Source organism: Phaethon lepturus, unplaced genomic scaffold (genome assembly GCF_000687285.1).
Source record: "Phaethon lepturus isolate BGI_N335 unplaced genomic scaffold, ASM68728v1 scaffold11999, whole genome shotgun sequence".
NCBI classification, from domain to species: Eukaryota; Metazoa; Chordata; class Aves; order Phaethontiformes; family Phaethontidae; genus Phaethon; species Phaethon lepturus.
The window spans coordinates 23,022-41,797 of NW_010561262.1; the positions used below are offsets into that span (position 1 = coordinate 23,022).

General features: G+C 39.9%; 1 protein-coding gene across 1 annotated transcript in view; it reads left to right on the top strand.

Annotated features, from left to right (window-relative positions):
• The window catches only part of CSTF3 (cleavage stimulation factor, 3' pre-RNA, subunit 3, 77kDa), a gene marked incomplete at its 5' end in the record, with an annotated part of 51,465 nt that overhangs the window by 22,891 nt on the left and 9,798 nt on the right, over positions 1-18,776 (top strand). Inside the window, 9 exons of the mRNA XM_010293949.1 lie at positions 11,557-11,589; positions 11,970-12,067; positions 13,510-13,576; positions 13,674-13,708; positions 13,816-13,942; positions 16,647-16,724; positions 16,927-17,089; positions 17,598-17,707; positions 18,107-18,223. Of these exons, the coding sequence (XP_010292251.1) occupies positions 11,557-11,589; positions 11,970-12,067; positions 13,510-13,576; positions 13,674-13,708; positions 13,816-13,942; positions 16,647-16,724; positions 16,927-17,089; positions 17,598-17,707; positions 18,107-18,223 (828 nt within the window). The remainder of the gene's footprint in view (positions 1-11,556; positions 11,590-11,969; positions 12,068-13,509; positions 13,577-13,673; positions 13,709-13,815; positions 13,943-16,646; positions 16,725-16,926; positions 17,090-17,597; positions 17,708-18,106; positions 18,224-18,776) is intronic.

The window sequence follows — 18,776 nt, forward strand, 5'->3', positions numbered from 1 at the left end:
CCTTTTTAACATTATAGATAAGACTTTTCAGTAGCAATGATTGAGAATACGTGGTCTCGGAAAGGAAACAGGAGAGAATTTCCTTGATTTCTGACAGACATATGAAGGATTTTTGATTAGGGTGGCTGCCTGTATTAAAAAAATACACTAATTCCCTGAATTTCAGTTGGAATGTCTCACTGCTGTAGAAAAAAAAACAGCTCGGTCATTAGATTGATCTTACATTGCTGAGGCAGATTATTTTCCCAGTTTAGTAAGTAACTGACATAATAGATGTTTCTTCATGATTTTGTAGGAAATCCATGGCAAAGCCAGGACCCACATCCCTTCCTTGTAAGATTATTTTTGTAGCATTGCAGTTTAAGTGCACTTGGTTTGGGTTTAGTAAGGTTTCTTTTGTAACGCAGTATTCATCCTGTCTACTACAAATTGATGCTTTGACACAGTTGCAGAGAATTACTTGCGCCTGAGCATTATTCTCCACCATTAACTTTTAGATTTGGGGTTCCTGTTCTCCTGTGATGAGCCAACTGTCTTCTCTGGTCAAACATTAGAGCCCGTGGGCACCTTTGGAGACTTAGGACCACTCTAATGGTTTTTGAGAACCATTCTTTGGGCCATTTTTGCAACAAATTATTGGAAAATAGCTCTTGACATTCCAGCAGTAGCGATTAAGAACAATTTGTCTTCTGCTGACAGGCCAAGCTAGTCTTGTGCTAATATTCTAAACGTAAGAAGATTATGCTGTATGATACAATTACATCTTCTAGTACTATTTTTTACTCTGAGGAACCTGTGTTCTGTCTTAGGATAATTGCTTGTTTGGCTGTCTTGAGTTTGGAGAGAGCCTTTATTAGACCAGGTCCACTCTAGAATATGGAAAGAATTAATACATGGTCTCTGAATGAATTTGACCACTCAAAAGGGTGAAAGCTCCTTTTGGTCCTAAGATTTCTTCATTTGGACTACTAGCCCTTTTTGCTAAGTCAATGTGGAGACTCTTTAAGGGACCTTTGCTGTGTTCTAGATGCTTCCTTTTTTAAGATAGGTATTCAAGGATGCCTTTAAAAACTACGAGCTCTCTGAAATTCTAGCTTGTTCAGGTGTATTATTAACATACAATCTTGGTGAATGAATGGAGAATTCTTAAAACGTTCCACACTAAAATTTTTAGTGTTATTAGATAACTTTATTATACAAACAAATTTTCTGAAACTTCATAATTCAGAGTGTGAAACAATTATGGTTATCAAACTTACGCTTTTTTGCACTTCTGTGCAAGTATATTTGAAAAGAATATATCAAAACTGTAGGTATGCAATGTAGTGAGAAGTCATCAAACTATAAACCTAATGGGGAACTCAGTGCCCCCTAAAATGTCTTGTTTTCCCTAGCTATATCATCAAATCACATAGAAAAATCATTACACTTTTACAAATTTTGTTTTCTTACTCTCTTTGAAATTTTGAGGATACCAGAATCAAAGGAGGAATTTTTTTTTTTTTATGAGCTGTATGGTACTGTAATGAACACCGGTTTGTGATAAAAGTCAAAAGCAACTCGACAATTTTAAATGATGGGTCTTAAGTTAGAGCATTTTAAGGTGTGAGACCTGTGTAATGAAACAATTGGCTTTTTTTTTTTTCCCCAAGGCAGCGGTTCCTCACATACCCCTTAAGAGATGTAATCTGTTGCAGCAGTCTGATCCCTGCCTTGTTTTTAAGGTCTTAGTATTGGAAGGAGGTTTTAGCTTGGGTTACAGAGTCAAGTGCCTCGCTGGTGGTGATGGCAGACTGCAGTGTATCTGTGCTCCTCAGTTTGGCAATCTTGCGCAAGGTACTGGCGCCTATTTTCTTACTAAATTAGCTGAAAAAAGCATTAGAGGAGTGCATATGTCCAATTCCATTGCCCCTGCTTAGGAACTGTTTGCAACTAGTGTAATTTATCCAAGTTTAGAAATTGGGGATCTCTAGCCCTATGAGAGGGGTCAAATACCTTGCTTTTATGCTTCTCTCTTAATTTAATGTAACTTCAGTGATCTGACCAATAAATAACACAGCAAGTCTTTGATTTACCTCATTGCATTTTGTCATGTTAACAGATTATCTTGCAATCCATGGGCACTATATGTGCTTTTGGGTCCTATAAGTTTTTTCCTCTGAGAGTTAAACCAATCTAAAATTAATTCTAGGCAAAAAGCACTGCTTTGTTGTGAAATGGTATACTTGCTAAGAACGGCAAAGGAAGAAAAAAAACCAAACTGTTAACATTAGCCATCTGAAAACACTTTAAAACTTCCCACTGCTTCTGTAAAATACAAAAGACATTGAGAAATGGGAATGAAAATCAGAAGTGAAATGAAGTATGTAGGAAGAACCAAAATGCCTAAGTCGGGAGGGAAGCAAGGCAGTTGGCAGGAGTGTGAATGTGGGGTGATGTTTTCTGCAGTGGCTTAAAGTGAGTGTGAAGTTGAAGAGGAAACTACAAGCCACGAGGCATGTTGAAAATTGATCTTTTATTAAAATGGGATTTGCAGACAGGTTGAGAATCTAGGTATGAAGTTGAATCTGGCTAGAAGGAGTGGAAAACAGAAGGATGCTTAGCATTTGTAAATTACTGCATACGGGTTTTGATAATGGGCAAATTGCCTAAATAAAAAAAGGTAATAATTTTCCTGATTTGGAGAAGACAGTAAAGAATGGGTACCATAGATAAAGATGTGTTGTACAGTAAAACACAATAAATACCAAAGGAGCAAGGAACACTAAATTGTCTCCCATTGTTTGGAAAAATGAGTAGGTAGCTCGTACTTCCCAATTATACGTGTAAGTTAGACGCTGTTACAGAAAATACGCTTGTACGTGGCAAGACCTAAACGCCCAAGTCAAGTTCTTGTTTTCTTGGATAGTGTGGAGCAAGGAGTATGAAAGGCATCTTCCTGATGTTCGGTAGGAGGTCTCGGTGCTTTTCGTCAGACCTGCATGTCGGTAGGCTGTTCTACAGGCACGTTTTAGAATGTGGAGCGTGAAGTGGATGGTGCAGTTCAGGTGAAATCAGTGGGTAAGCACGGGTATCTCAGAATGACAGCGTGAAGCTGTTAGATGTAAAAATCGAGCAAAAGATAATACGGGAGCAAAATTGACTAAACATGAAGGACTGAATCAAAATTTCTATTAAAATTTTTTTAAAAGTAACTAGTGATAATGTTGTCCCGTCTTTCTCTACCAGGAAATACGTGTTGCCATCTACTAAATATGTTATGGCCACAAACAGAGGGTGCTTATTAAAGAGGTCTTATGGTCTATGTTTTTTTAAATTGGCATGTAAGAACTGCTTATGCTAAGTAAAGAGCGGATAGATAAAAAGTGATTGTGGGTGAAAGCATCACTATTGATTATATGCCTAATATCAAATGCTGTTGGGGACAGTTGTCTTAAAACAACATTCGTGGAGGAAATGTTATTATTTTGCACAGGAGAGTTTGAGGAAATAGAACAAGGAAGAAAAGCTAGCAGTACTGCTGCTTTATATGAGCTATATATATATGTAAGCTTTACCCCATACAGCAAAGAACAGTCAGTTCAGTACACTGAGGCAGTGCGCGCAGGTAAACAAAACTTGGAGATGCAGCAACTCTCTACTTCACCCCCAATTTCTAGGCAATTTTTAAATGTTTTAAAAGCTCCATCGGGTGGTGAAGTAGCAGATCACTGAAGTTGGTTTTCGTCTGTTTTTAAGAGCATGGAGTGTGCTTTTCATCATGACCTGAAAAGGGCTGTTTCTGCAGCTTTGCTTGAATTACACTAATCCACAAGAGAGATTTGCAATAATGGGACTCAGTTCATCAGGGAGGAAAATAGTAGTGCAAGTAGTAACATGAGGTGGGTTTGGTGTTTAAATATAACTGCAAATCTGAAATTTACTTTTTTTAAGTGTGTTCTGGAAAGGAAGTAAAATGCACAAACAGGCAAAATGAGAAGAGAGAGCAGCAGAGTGAAACAGATGGGAAGAAAGGGGAAATAAGCTTGAGAAATCATTTCTGTATTTTTATAATTGAGATTGGAAACAAAGGGAAGAAAAGAGAGAAGTATATGTGACATCAGAAAAAAAAGAGATAGTGAATCAGTGATTGCAATTCAGCACCATTCTAGTGCTGAATTTTTTCTAGTTTTTCCAACTAGAAAAATCATTTTAACTGTTTTGTCATCACAGAACTTCTTTTTAAGGCTGGCTACGAAGGAATATTTCTCTGTACAGCCTCTGTCTAGTGTCTTGGTAGTGGTGCCTGAAATTCATGCTTGCTTTTCAAAGTATTAACATGAATAAAGTGCCTCACAGTAGGACCAAGAGGCCAACATTCTCTGCAAAGGAGTAGAGGCAGATGCTAGTCCTAAAGATTTGTCTGGACATGGAAATTAATTCAAATTGCACTAAGGTCTAAATTGAAGCACAGTAGCTCTTTTTAGTAACTCCCTCTCTGATCTCTCTTATTTCTTAAATGAAGTCTTTGTTCTTCTTTACACTGGAGTAGATATTTAGGAATTAGGTGGAGTAGATAGTTATTTAATATTCTAAACTATATTAATAGCAAAATTAAGTTTCTTTACTGTGATGCATTAATCTTTATTCACTTCTAGATCAATCCGTTTACTGTAAGTTTGTTCAGCAAGGTTGTCCAGCTTCTCAGTCCTTGTATTACTGCACTTCTAGAATGCAGACACTTTGCTGATACCTAAGGATATTATATTCATGTATCTTCTAGATTAATTTCTTCCCTGAAGCATCTGAAAATTAAAGGTACTAGTGTTTTTAGTCTAACAGATTAAACAAAGACATCTTCCACTTCCAGATATTTTTAAAAATTGGTAATTACTTGTTTATGTAGTTTTTTAAATTAAGAATTATTTAACTCAGTTTCAGCTGGGGCATATCTTACTCTGTCTTCAGAGTAGCATTTTACAATTTCTTCGTTTGCACTCTTTTCAGAAAAGACTTCTGCACTGGGCTGCTCCCTCACCACCCCTGGGCAGGTGCAGCTGGGTTCTTCCCTTTCTCAAACTTCCAGATAAATCTAGTTTTATGCTCATAGTTTTGGAAAGAATCTTTTCAAGTCTTCAGTCGTGCCTTTTTTCTTTTTTTTTCTTTTTTCTTTTTTCCTTTTTTCTTTATTCTTTTTCCTCTTTTTTCTTTCCTTTTTTTTCCCCTTCTTGTTTCTCTTGCTTTTCTCTCACTTTTCTCTCTCCAATTAAATGGTGGAGATGTTCATGTCGAGATCTCTAGGCTGCTGCAGCTGAGACGAGAAAGGTTGGCAGAGTGCATTAACCTAATGTGCTTTGGTTAATTGGCCCTGGAGGCTATTAAAGGCTTGGGGTCATAAGGCTGTAATGACAATTTTCAAGAAATTAGCAAGTGAGGAGCAACTTTGTGTGTTACTGGCTATTGATGCAGCAGCTCTCTCGAGCTCTGCCACTGTCCTGTCCCAATCTCCCACTGCAGCTTGGCTGCTTTATGAAAAATGCTGCCCTTCATTTACTAATGATCACTTTTCCTGTAGACAGAGCTGCCTTTTGCTGTTTTTTTTGTCTTTAATGGAAAATGGTGACATGGCCCAGAATTTTGCTATAGAAAGTTAACGTTTTCACTGGCTGCCCAGTAAGTGCCTGTTGTCATATTTATATATGTAAGATATTAACTGGGCCTTGGGTTTGCAGAATTACAGATCCTGTGCATTAGCTTAAACAATAGCCTTAGTTACTAAAAAGTTGATTTATTATTAAATACTGTGAGCAAATTCAAAGTATATCTGAATATAAATATATGATAGTGTTATGTGATAGACCACTATTTTGTTAATCAGGAAAAAACTGTGAAACCTAAAAGATGGTTGTGAGCAGGAAGCAGACTGCAAAATGGTGATTTTTTTTTTTTGTGTGTGTGTCTCTACATTGTAGCCATCTGTATGGCAGCTGTGACCGTATCCTGTAAGGAGACTGTTTTCCAAGTAATGATGTATCTAGTGCAAACAATGTGATTTTTAAATTTTGATGTAATGCCATAATTGTGGAAGCTCTAGAAATAATACATGTAATAGTAGTTGGAGGCATTTCATTTAGAATAGTGTTAAGGAACTTTTCAAATCCCCTTGTATGGCAGACTTTGAAATTGAGACACATAACCATGTGAAAAATTACACCATACTGAATGAAAATACTTAGAATGTCATCTTACTACATTTTGAGAAAATCAGTTTTCCCATACTTGGTATACTATATCTCTTCCTTGCACTCTTTACTAATACTGAGATAAAGCTATATTTTCATAAGGAATATTAAAACTCTGAATGAAGATTTCAGAAATAGCGAATCATTCAATCCTTATCTGGTACAAGTTGTAGTAACATTATATATTACAGAAATTACATCTGCAATTATATGCTAATGTTTTTAAAGAAAGGATTTCAGTGGTTAAGCCTTGGAGTATCTTGCATGAATTAAAAATGTGCTTTGTTCAGCATACATAAGCTAAATTTTACATGCAGTGATCTAGGCAGTTCTAATCCAGCCTCCTTGGCTTAATGACCACATGAGAGTGCAATGTCAGTCCTGCATTTCACCTGCATTTCATGTATTTGAGGAAAGCGTGGTTTGCTATTTGCAAAGGTAATTGCTGTTATTTGATCCGTAGGAAAACGAGTTTGTTGTGTTAAGTACTCACACAATTAGTCACTGGCTGGAAGCCTCAGCAAATAGCAAAAGGCTGAATGTGCTGAAGATAGAAGAATGAATTAGCATGTCGCGCTCCCTTCCTCCTTTCAAAGATTGCATTTCCTTGAGGCAGTCTGAGAAGTTTGAACTCCAATGGTCCAAGCAGTATTTATTCTGCAAATAAAGTGTGAACATCTCTCCAGCCAGCCCTAGCCTATATTTTGGAAACAGGTAGAGAAATGTGAATGTGTTTTATTACACCTCCAGTTCAATACCAGTAGAGACCCAAATCACAGCCCACCTGATTTGACAGTGGGTAGTTGATTATTTTACCCTAACAATCATGATAGGAAAAAAAAAGGCAAATGGATTTAGTGATGATAAATTTTGTATAGTCTGATTTTTATTTTGCAAATGTTAACTTTTTAATTACCTGATACCTAGTCAGCTAGCTGTGTGAATGAATATAGGTCTTTAACAGTGAGCTCCCTTCAGTTAATAAACAAAAGCAATACTTCCAAATACATACATGTATGCTCTGTTTGTAATTTTGTACCCTAAAACATATGTTGTATATGTGTGTTTTAAAAACAAAATAAAGATGTTGCATACATGGTAGTATTTATAATGACACCAGATTTTAGGAAATAGTTCTAAAAATACCAGTCACTATGAACTAAATCCTCGGAAAGTTAATGCCGGTGCTGCTGTGGTGTTTTCTCCTCTCCCAGCCTGCCCCACGTCAGCTGGTGCAGTCTGCCAGTGGCACACAGGGTTTCTCGTCAGGTCCCTCTTCCAAAAAAAGTTCCAAAAAACGTTGGAGAGAAGTGCAGGCACAGTGCGGAGGGGAGAGGGCAAGAGGATCTACCTCACCAAGGGAAGAGCTGGAGGCAGTGGATAAGGGAATGTTAGATTTTATGCTTGAGAAATTATTTTTTTTCCATGGAAGGAAAAACCGTTAAAAAAGGAGGGGGAATTGGGATATAGAGATCGATGAGGCTGAGAAGGAGGAAATGAGAGTCATGGCAGAAAAAGCCATGCAGATCCTTAAGTACCATGTGCTGACCTTGCTTCCTTAGGAGCTTGGTCAAAACCAAGAAACACTGAAAAGGTTAAAATAAAACAAGCAAACCTTTCAGGTTTGTGTTGTACATTTCCAGACAACTACAAGTAGTCTTAAGGCTCTAGATGAATAGAATCACTTGCTTTGCATAATCATAAATTATATATATATGTTTTAATAAGCCTATTAAAAAGGGTGATGTGCAGTGTAATTTATGGATTAAATTTTGCCCTTGAATGTTTGTGAAGCTCATTATTGGGAAGCACATTGTGTATTCTGGGAAGAAATTTGACCCTCTTATTATAAATTCATCTTGTGCAAAGCTGATACAGTAGTGACTTAAACTTCCTCTTGGAGCATCAAATTTAAAGTTACTCTTTCTGCAAAACAGGTGGAATTTCTCATTGTCACAGGCAGAGGAAAGCAAGGTCAGATGTGCTTTACTACAGGAGCATCCAAATATAGCTGGTCAGACTAGGTGATTTTGTATCGTCTTCGAGGATGGAGAGGAGATACTCATATACACCAGTTTTACCTTAGAATGACAATATGCCTCAGCTCATTCTGTAGGTGGTGGATTCATGGTGGAGACACTCGTATATGTTAGCCTCTGTGAGAGTAACGCCCGCCTCTTGAATTAAAGCAATTGGAATAGGAATATAGGCAGCGTTAGAAATTGAAGGATAATCTGTTGTAAAGATCCATAGTTCACTTTGTTATGTTTGTCTTTAAGGACAAAAATCCAGTACTAATGTCAGTCCTTTAATGCCTGTCCATGTCTAATCCCTGCCTGTCGTGTGTCTGTACTAGGAAAAACAAGAAATGTAACAGAAACGTGTTACGGGGGGTTCTGGAGGCAGCGTGTGCCCATCCCTGCAGTGTCCTTGCGCCAGGGCTGCCGAGATGTTTCCTTGGGAGTGATGAGCCAAGAAATGCTAATTCCTGCAGGAGAAATAGCTGCTCTTCCCTTTGGCTCTGGGGGCTTGGTAAAAACTCTCCAGTGAGAGAGACCCAGTAAGCATTGGCCAATATTGCTTTTTCTTTTCCTTTATTTTTAACAAATCCTGCCAATCTCCAGCCTCCTAACTTCATCGGTACCAAAATTTCTGAATTTTCACATATCAATATCAAATGACCTGTGTGGATTTAACAAATATGTCAACACTGACTTGAAGTCCAGATGTGAACAGCAGCTTTTCATATATCTGATAATTCATGTAGAAAATATTTTGTTCTTTGAGTTGTAACACATGCAAATAAAGAATATAGGGGGTTTTTTCTTAGCAAAATATTTTATTTTTCAAGGTCTTTGGTTATTGGAGGTGCATTGTTGTCTAATTGACAAGTACTCCTTGTGCTCCGTCTTTTTGATGTTGCTTGGTGACAGTTGGTGCCACACGCTAATAAAACTGCTCTAGTAAACAATTCAGTGGGATTACTGTGCACTTGATGCCGTATACAATTACTGCGGTCAGTCTGGGTCACTTATGCGGAGTAATAGTTGTCATTGTGCTTTTGGGTGGCAAGGGGCAGGGAGATGTGCAAAGCAGGCAGACAGCATTCCCAGCACTATCAGCCACGTCTAGGAATTCTCTTTGGCGTAGTAACTCAAGGCAGATGTGCAAAACATTTTTTACATGGCTAAACCTGGAAGGCATACTGATTTTTGCCCTGCCTGCTTAGAGCTTTTCATTCTGAGCTTTTAAAAATTATTTTTGGTCTTGTTCATGAATAGCATGAACAAAGTAATGCCTTTTGTCAGTGGCAAGGCCGTGGATTAATTTTATTTAATTTTCACGAAAAAATTATTTACACTATCTACTATCTCCTGGGGATTCATTGTCCTATTCTAAGAGGTGTTGAGAAACCTGAAAGTTACTCTTACCGTCAAAAAAGGGTGAAGTAAAAATGGGAGATTTCTTTTTTGGACTTTATGGTGGGGAGTGAATTTGAAATAGAAGTTATTTTCTTTCAACTAGAAAAAGGGCAGGATCAGACTCCTTGATTTGTGTCCGCAAAAGACTTCTGTCTGAACAACCCTACAGTTATTCTAAGTGCTTTTCAAAGGTTGGAAGACTGTGCTCTTTTCACAAAAAGCTGTGAGAAGGTGGAGTAGGATAGGTCCCCGTACCTGAGGGTGTGTGGGTCTGCGTGTCTTGCAGAGGAGGTTAGATGATCAAGAACATCTTCTTGATGTTCTTCGTCGCACGGACATGCAGCCTCCTGATTTGTTCTAGTTACGTGTTACTTCAGAGCAATGTTGTTCCTGTAATCAGTCATTTCTCTGCTCAGCTATCTCTGAAGTGAATAGTTTGTAAGAAAGACTTTGTGAAAATCGTGTGTGCAAGATGTAACTAGGCTTAACTTCCCGCAAACCCGGATTTTTTTAAATCATTTCGGTCAGGGCAGGATGCTGCTCCATTGGAAAGCGGTACAGACACAAGGGTCTGGTCTGCTATGTGCGCCATTAAAGTTTTTCTATAAAGCTTGTTTGAATCCTCTCATTTTTAACTGATCTTGTTCAGGAGTGAGAGAAATGGGCATACTCTATGGGACCCCTGTGTTCAGGGGCCTTGGGAGGCCGGGGTTTTGCAGGAGTGTAGAAACTTGGGAAACGGCGGACAGGAAAGGCAGTGCACAGTGCAGCTCGGGACACACTATTTATTTTAGGCCTCCTGCAGATGAGACAGTGTTTTCCTAACGCTTCCACTAAAAATTCTCTTGTGCTTTAGAAGGAGTTTGATATAAAAATGATACAGGGTGCTGTTTACTGCCAGCTGCCGTGCTCCTTGGGGAAAAGGAGAGGCTGTCAGGGCTGCTCCTGTGGCTCATGTGTTTCACACCAAAATAAAAGTTGTGAATCCCCTAAATAAACGAGCCATGAGATTTAAAAGGGAGTTTTGATGCTTCAGAAAAATGCAATACAGCACAACAAATCCTTTTTTCATTAAAGGCTCTTCAGTTCAACGCAGATAAGCATCTCCTAGAGGCACTGTAGATCTTCCTTGTTACTTCAGGGTGTGTCTCTGCTCGATCGCCCAGTTCGTTAACGTAACTGGAGCTAATAAATAAATGCAGGGTGCCAGTCTGCCCTCTTCGTCTGCCTCGTGCTTTTCGAGACCAGGCTTCACCCTCTGCCCTCGCGGTGTGCGTGCCGTCCGAATGAAACGAGTGCCATGGTGTGAGTGTGCTTTGGTCCCTCCTGGAAGGGAGCACCAGGGCTGGGGGCACCTGTCGAAAACCAAGTTCTCCGTGGTTGAGTATTCCCTCATTCAGCATTGGCATATTACAGCAAAGTGTACTTTGAGAAATAAATATTAAAATATAATGCATTTATTAGCCTATTAGTTTTGTAAGCATGGTATTTTGCCCTTAATTTACTAAATCCTGATCTAGAGGCTTTGGTACCAAAGTGGCAACAGGGTACCTTAAAATAAGTGTCTAAGTTTAGGTGTCCAAACCGGAATACAGGAAAGACACTTCACCTACTGATATCTAAATTTTGTCCCTAGTGGAAGTGAAAAATTAAAAAAAAAAAACAAACCAAACCAAAACAACACCAAAAAAAAAAAACCCACAAATAAAAAAATGCTAAGTTTGAAAAAGCTAAGCAAAGTACATTAATTTTGTATGTGTAATTATATTTTTGCAACATTATGTGGTGTTACAATATAATTAGTTTAGGCAGCCAAAGTACAAACTGGAATGCTATAGTACTGTATGAAGAATATATTCCTACTAGTCTAAAATAGTTTCTTAAGTGATTTGTTTTTTTCTGCTTCCCTATAGATAAAAGCAAAAAATTATGACAAAGTGGAAAAGGTGAGTCCTATCAATATATGTAATATATGTCTATAGCAAGAACAAGTATCTTGTGATTAGGCTAAAGCAGACTGAAAAGAACTATCATTGAATGCACTGTTTAAAAACACAGATTAGAAGTATCACTAAACTGGATTTGCTGTTCCTACCGAGCTGTTAATCAATGAAGTGCACAGAGGAATTTCTCTGCTTAATTCTTTCCAGTTCCCTTGCGCAGCACGAAGACGCTTTAGTCAGAAGGAAGAGTAGTTTAACTTCTTTCTTACAAATCTCAATCATAATTACAAAGATTATTTTAAATCGTACTGTATAGCTTTAAAAGTAGAAACCTAATTTCTGTATCTGGAATCCTGATCACGTCTTCTTGATGTATTAAACAGTTATTTCAGCGATGCCTTATGAAGGTTTTACACATTGATTTATGGAAATGTTACCTTTCCTATGTACGAGAAACCAAGGGGAAGCTACCTAGTTACAAGTAAGTTAACAAGAGTTGCTCTGAATTGTTCTAGTTTTACCGTGAATCTCTTCTTGATTTTTGACTAGCGGGTGGGGAGAAACCTGGGTGGCAAACCTGTCTGGGGATCCTCTGGGAGAGTGTCGGGGGGATAGTATATAATCTGCATTTAGAAAACATTTTCTTTGATGTTTCGTTAATTGAGCTTGCTGGGTAAAATTGCTTCCTTAGTCTGGATCCATATAATGAGGTGGGACAAGAGCAGGGGAGTAGCTGGCCTGTCGGTGCCGTTCCCTGCAGGTGAGATAGGTGCTTGAGCCAGTCCGAAACGCAGTTCTTCCTCAGGGGGGACCTTTTGCTGTCCTCCCCCTTAGTGCCCTGCTTAGTCTCCAGAAAATTCAGCATCAATTCCAGCTGAAGTACTATATTTGACTAGCAATAGTAAATAGCTCAGTAATCAGAGAAAGTTTTGGAAGGCATAAAAATCAGGGTATCGTTTTGGGATGCATTAATCTTCATCCCTTTTCATTTACTACATTTTGTTTGTTTATAATCCTCCAGGCTGAGCTTAATGGTTTTTCTTCTTGCTTGAGATTTCAAAAAATATCAGTACCTCTCAGCATCAATAAACTGTTTCTTTCCCGGCCCACCATAATTTCTTTGTATTATAACTGGCAAGATAACTAATGCATTAACAGAAAAAAAGCATATTTTAAAAATGTATTTTTACGAGATTGTTTTGAAACAATTTTTTAAAGCACCAGGGCCGCCCCCCCCCCCCAACTTTTTATCTAATTTAACTTTCCTCTATTTTTCCTGCTAATATGGTCAAGGAGGTAGTAAGGTACTAAAAGATGTTTGAGTGCAGTAAACTGGGAGAAAAGTGGGGGAGAGAAAAGCTGGTTTAATTCACACTTGACCAAGGAAATAATCTGTGAACTTTTTACATTTGGGGAGAAAATACTTTGAATTTGGGGGAGACAAGAAATCATTTAAAAAATTTTGGCCTGTTTCCACACAAGGGAGCTACTCCTAATTGCCCTAGGAACCTTTTGGTGTTCCTGGAGAATTACAACAAGGTTTGGGGAATTCTGGGGCCACGGGTACATCTGTCAGCTAAGAAGATGTTAGAGAGCCGTTGTTTTCTGTCTTCTCAACTTCCAGTGCACATAGTACACGTGGATTTCCACTTACTTAAGGGGAGGGGGGGTGTCTCAGGAACTGTTAGTGTGCTAGATTGCCACCAGTGATTTAAATAATTTTCTTAAAAAAATAAACAGAACCCTAAATGCAGAATTTAAGGGTATCCAAATGCCAATTTTTACTCTCAGCTGTTAAATGATACTTTTCATACTTCAATGTTCGTTTAGAATTTGCTGCACAAAAGAATACTCCTTAAATAAAGAATTTTTTAAATACTGAAGACTTGCTCTATGGTTTTTGTGGTTTGTTTTTTTCCTCAGAGAAAAAATGGCTCAGGCATATGATTTTGCTCTGGATAAGATTGGCATGGAAATCATGTCATACCAGGTATGTTTTTTTAATCAAAAAACCATTTTATTTCTTACTTTATCAGAAGTACAACTAAACACTGGTTTCATTATATGTAATATTTTTTCTCACATAGATCTGGGTGGATTACATCAATTTTTTGAAGGGCGTGTAAGTACCTTAAAAGAATTTTTTTTAAGCTCAGTTCATGTAATGTTGATGTTCGTACCAGTTATGATCTGTAATAGCTGACGTTAATCTCTCTCCCCACTATTTAGAGAAGCGGTAGGATCTTATGCAGAAAACCAGAGGATAACAGCTGTCCGTAGGGTTTACCAGCGCGGTTGCGTGAATCCAATGATAAACATAGAACAGCTCTGGAGAGATTATAACAAATACGAAGAGGTAATCAAGAACATGAAAATTGTTTGTGACATTTAAAAAAAAAAAAAAGTCGTATGATTAAGTATGGTGCCCAAACTATATCCACTAAATAACTGTGTAAAAGAGATGACTGGCAGTATAAACACGTTTTGCTTGTGTTATGTACCAAGACCTGTGGCAAAACTGTACAGGTACCTGGATGATCTTTATTTCTTATTTTAAAGACTTTCTATAGGATACGTTTAACTGTCCCATTTCCCAGTTGGCCCAGTAGAATTGCTGGTGAATTAGAAAACACTGGTATCAGTGACGAAGAATGTATTTAATGGAAGCTAGAGCAGATCAGCTGGCAATGAGGGCTTCCTTCCCCAAGGAGGCACTCCCCTCCTTTCAGTTATAGTTGAACAGGCTAAAATGGCATTCAGCTGTGATAGCTTGTACTTCCTTCATGGTATTAAGTTATATGGTCTCAAGTACACAAAGTGTTCCTTACCATCCTTCACCTGAAGCCATTACAGCATCAATTCAGGTGAGTCTGCTACAATACTGTCTTCAGCAAGTGTAACCTCAGCTCGTTGACCTTGCACGCTAATTTGCAGCTGCACCTTTATAGTGTATTTGTAAACACAGTTTGCTAATGGCTTGTTAACCTATCCCCGTCAGCAGAGGTGAGAACGCAGAACTGAGGGTAGATGCCCTCATGCTCAGCACCGTCACGCGGGGATATTGGGACGTCACTTTTCCCTCCTGCATATTGGTTTGCAGGCGCCAGTGTACTGCGGGTCAGCTGTGCACTGAGCAGGAACGAAGAGACAATTTCTCTTTCCTTGTTGCTAATTATGCAAGTTGTAGGACTGGTGACCGGACGTAGGTCATAGGGCCGCTGTGCTTAGCCAGTGGGAGTACCTCCTGGCATCCGCAGCCACGAGCGAGTACTGCAAGGGCTCATCACCCCGTCGGTGCTCAGGGATGCCACAGATAGCCTGCTGATCACCAGGGAAGATACCCAGCAACATGCCTTCTCCCCTGTAGGCAAATCCCCAGAACAATTTCCCTGTAAACATCCCCCTCCCACGTAGCAAATGAAGGCTGTCGCTGGTGGTTCCTACTACTTTCATTAATACGTAGGGGCACTGTCAAGACGATAGCTGAACCTGTCCTACATTCGTTCTGTATCCTCTGCTAGTTGCGGCAGCTCTGGCTGACACCTGGAACACAAACCAGTACCTGTTCAGAGCTGCTGGAAGCTGCGGGCCGGCGCTCTGCTCGGACTGGGGCGCGTCCTGTTCTGGCTAAGCTGGCCTCGAGGGAAAGGGCTGCTGCATGCAGGTGTCCTGGCGCAGGGAGGGAAACACTCCTCACCAGCAGGGCTCTTCGAGGGGGAACCGATTCCCCCCATCAGTAGCCCAACAGCACAGAGATCGTGTGCAGGTCTCGGTAGGAAGGGTTACTGGCTATTTGCTGCAATTAAATACCCTTAAGCTTCCCTTTAGCTCAGTTGGTAGCCAGCGGGTAGCAATATCAGCCTAGTATCTTTACCAGTATCTTTAATTGAACTGGTCAAAAGATACTGGTCACCAGTATCTTTAATTGAACAAATGGTCAAAAGCGGTAACGCCCTTAGTGAGACAGAGAAGTGACAATCTTTGGCTCGCAAAGCCGCGCGGCTGCACCTCGCCAGGCTGGGAGCGCATCCCGGGAGAGCATTGCTGCGTCCTCAGCCCGCTCCTGCGTTGAACGGGGCGTTGCTGGTTTCGTATGCTAACTGGCCCCGACAGCTATCCCAGACAGCGCTCTGCGAGAGTCCAGGCGGCACCTTGCTTCTGTACGGCGGCCGTACCCAGCTCGGGTGGAATAGGACCGAGGAACTGCGCTCACCTTCCTCCAAAGTCCTGGCAAGCTGCGCCAGCAAACTCCAGCCTGACACAGGCGTGAACAAAAGGGCGGGTGTTACCTCGCCATAGGAGCGGTTCTTTGAGATTTCGTTCATGCCTGGGAGCCCGGGAGCAGGCCTGTGTGGCTGGTGTTGAGGGGTGGGTTGTGCCTGGGGGCCCGGCTGCCCCAAAGCCCCCGCTGCCCTTGCTCAGCAGCACGGCAGGGCCCTCTGCGCCTGCGTGCCGTCCTGGAGCGGTGCCGCTCTCTGCAGCGACAGGTCTCGGGTCTCGCTCGGCTGACAAAGGTATGTGTAGGGCAGGGTGTGTGTTGAATATAACCTCGTTTAAAAGCTGTCAGTTACTTTCGGAACAGAGGAGAAGGCAGAGCTTTGAGGTCAATCTCTGTTGTCACTTGTCCAAGAAAACCGAATTGCTCATATGCCGTCTCAGTCTTCACCTGGTGAACAGCAGGCAAGGCAGGGAGCTGTGACTCGGACCAGGCACTGACCAGGATTTAAAATGAAAAATGTAAATCGCAAATACATTCTTTCCACTTTCTCTCCCAGCAGGTTTATGTAAAGTTCACTGTATTTTTGAAAGTTCTAAGCGATTAAAAATATACTGAGGTGCTTCAGGTCAGTTTATTTTTTTAGTAGTGAGTTTATTCTCTGATAAATAAGTTCTTGCCCATATGTTTGTTAGAAGAAATGCAGTACTTTGAGATCAGTACTCAGGTGATCTTGCTCACCTTTGCATCCTCTTTCAAGCTCTTTTCTCTATGAAACATAGAGAATCGGTATTTCTGAAGTGAAATTGCACATTCCCAGTTCCTTTTTTTCATCCTTCTCCAGGGCATCAATATTCACTTAGCTAAGAAGATGATCGAAGACAGGAGTAGAGATTATATGAATGCACGACGTGTAGCAAAGGTACAAACTTATGTTGACTTCTCTTTGTTCTATTTAATTCTACAAACTAGCATTAAACTTGGTTCTTATTTTCAAAGGAAAGTGTGTGTTAGACTAATAAGGTTGGTATGCTAAAATATTTGTATCAGTTTTATAAAGCATAACCTAAAATAAGTCTTTAATGTGTCGAAATCTGCTGTTCAAAACATTGCTTCTGTTTCAGGAATATGAGACGGTGATGAAAGGTCTGGACCGCAATGCTCCCTCTGTCCCCCCCCAAAATACCCCCCAAGAGGCTCAGCAGGTAGACATGTGGAAGAAATACATCCAGTGGGAAAAGAGCAATCCTCTACGTACAGAAGATCAAACTCTCATAACAAAAAGAGGTAATTAGATATTGCGCTAGGACATGTAGAATAGCATTTTTCAGCTCCATTAATGATCTCCAACACAAGTAACGATGTGATTTAGTGTTCAGGGATCATGCTGGAGCAGAAGTTGATCAAGTTTTGTGACTGGTGAGGGTGGTTTTTCTAAACTGCTATTTAGTTTTTGCTCAAGCCAAGCTGAAAGTAATACCCGGGTTTGGAGGGACGGTGCTATAGTCGTGCACCACTGAACTTTCACTGCAGGTCAGGAAACGGTGGACCACAGCCTGGTGCTATGGCTGATGTTCTTGAATGAATTCTGCTGCTTCCTCTATGGAGGAGTTGGGTTTTAGCTGCTGGTTATGATTCATAAGGTTCCCGGCAATACAAAAGAACTGCAGTTGTGATTATTGTATTCAAAGCCAATTAGTGTTAGTATTCTCTGATTTATTTGCTGTTTTTTGTATTTCATACTTCCATTTCTGCAATAATATACAAGGAGTATTTCTTACATTTCCCCCCCTAGTTATGTTTGCCTATGAGCAATGCCTTTTGGTACTGGGACATCACCCAGATATCTGGTATGAAGCCGCACAGTACCTCGAGCAATCTAGTAAACTGCTAGCTGAAAAAGGGGTAAGCAGATTGCCGTTGGTTTTCTTTCTTATTTCATTTGACGTGGTGTACTGTTTGTTTTTCCTCAAATACTTAGAACCAAGGAGGGGGGTGTGAAAAATATTTAGCACCATAAGTTGTGTCATGTTCAGAATTTTAAAATTGGGACTCTTTTAAGAAATAAAAATATTTGTATTTGAGATAAGAATTATGAAAAACTATTTCAGTGTTGGCCAGTTTTAGGTCGGGGAGGGGTTTGGCCTGATTTTGTGATTGCCTAAGTACTGGGGAGATGATTGTCTCTTTATTGGAGCACTGCATGGAAGTTCACTGGGACTTTTCACACACAGAAGATATTCCATAGATTGGCCTTCATTGTCACAGATGCTGAACAATTATATTATACTTATTTTATAACAGGACATGAACAATGCTAAACTTTTCAGTGATGAGGCTGCTAATATTTATGAAAGAGCGATCAGCACTTTATTAAAGAAGAATATGCTTCTTTATTTTGCATATGCAGATTATGAAGAGGTGAGCAAAAATAGTGATGTACTGACATCAAAACCCAAAGACATCTCTCATCAATAATGTCATTTATTTGAACATACTGAATACACAGAATTCTATAGAATTAATTCACTGATTCTTCCAGCCTTAACCTCATTCAGTGTTTCTGAGACTGAACTGACAAAATGGAGGGGAAAAGCCCATAATGTGAGTTAGAAAATTTTTGAAAATCTACTGTCTTTCCACAGAAATATTGACTACGGTATTTTTCAAATTACTATGAAAGTGACAGGCTGATAGATTTACATTTACTGGAGCATCCGCTTCTTGACTTTTAAAACGAGGATGAAGAACACCTTTCCTATCCTATTCTCGGGGGTTTAGTGTTTGTATTTGTGTGGCTGTGAGGGAAGATGCACCCTGTACTGCAGCTTTCTTGGGAAATCTCTTTACCCAGGCTACGACCATATTGCACAGCCTCCGTAATGCGTAATGCTACGACCATATTGCACAGCCTCCGTAATGCGTAATGCCCCGACAGCGATTGGTCTTGCACATGAACCAGCAGGACTAAAGG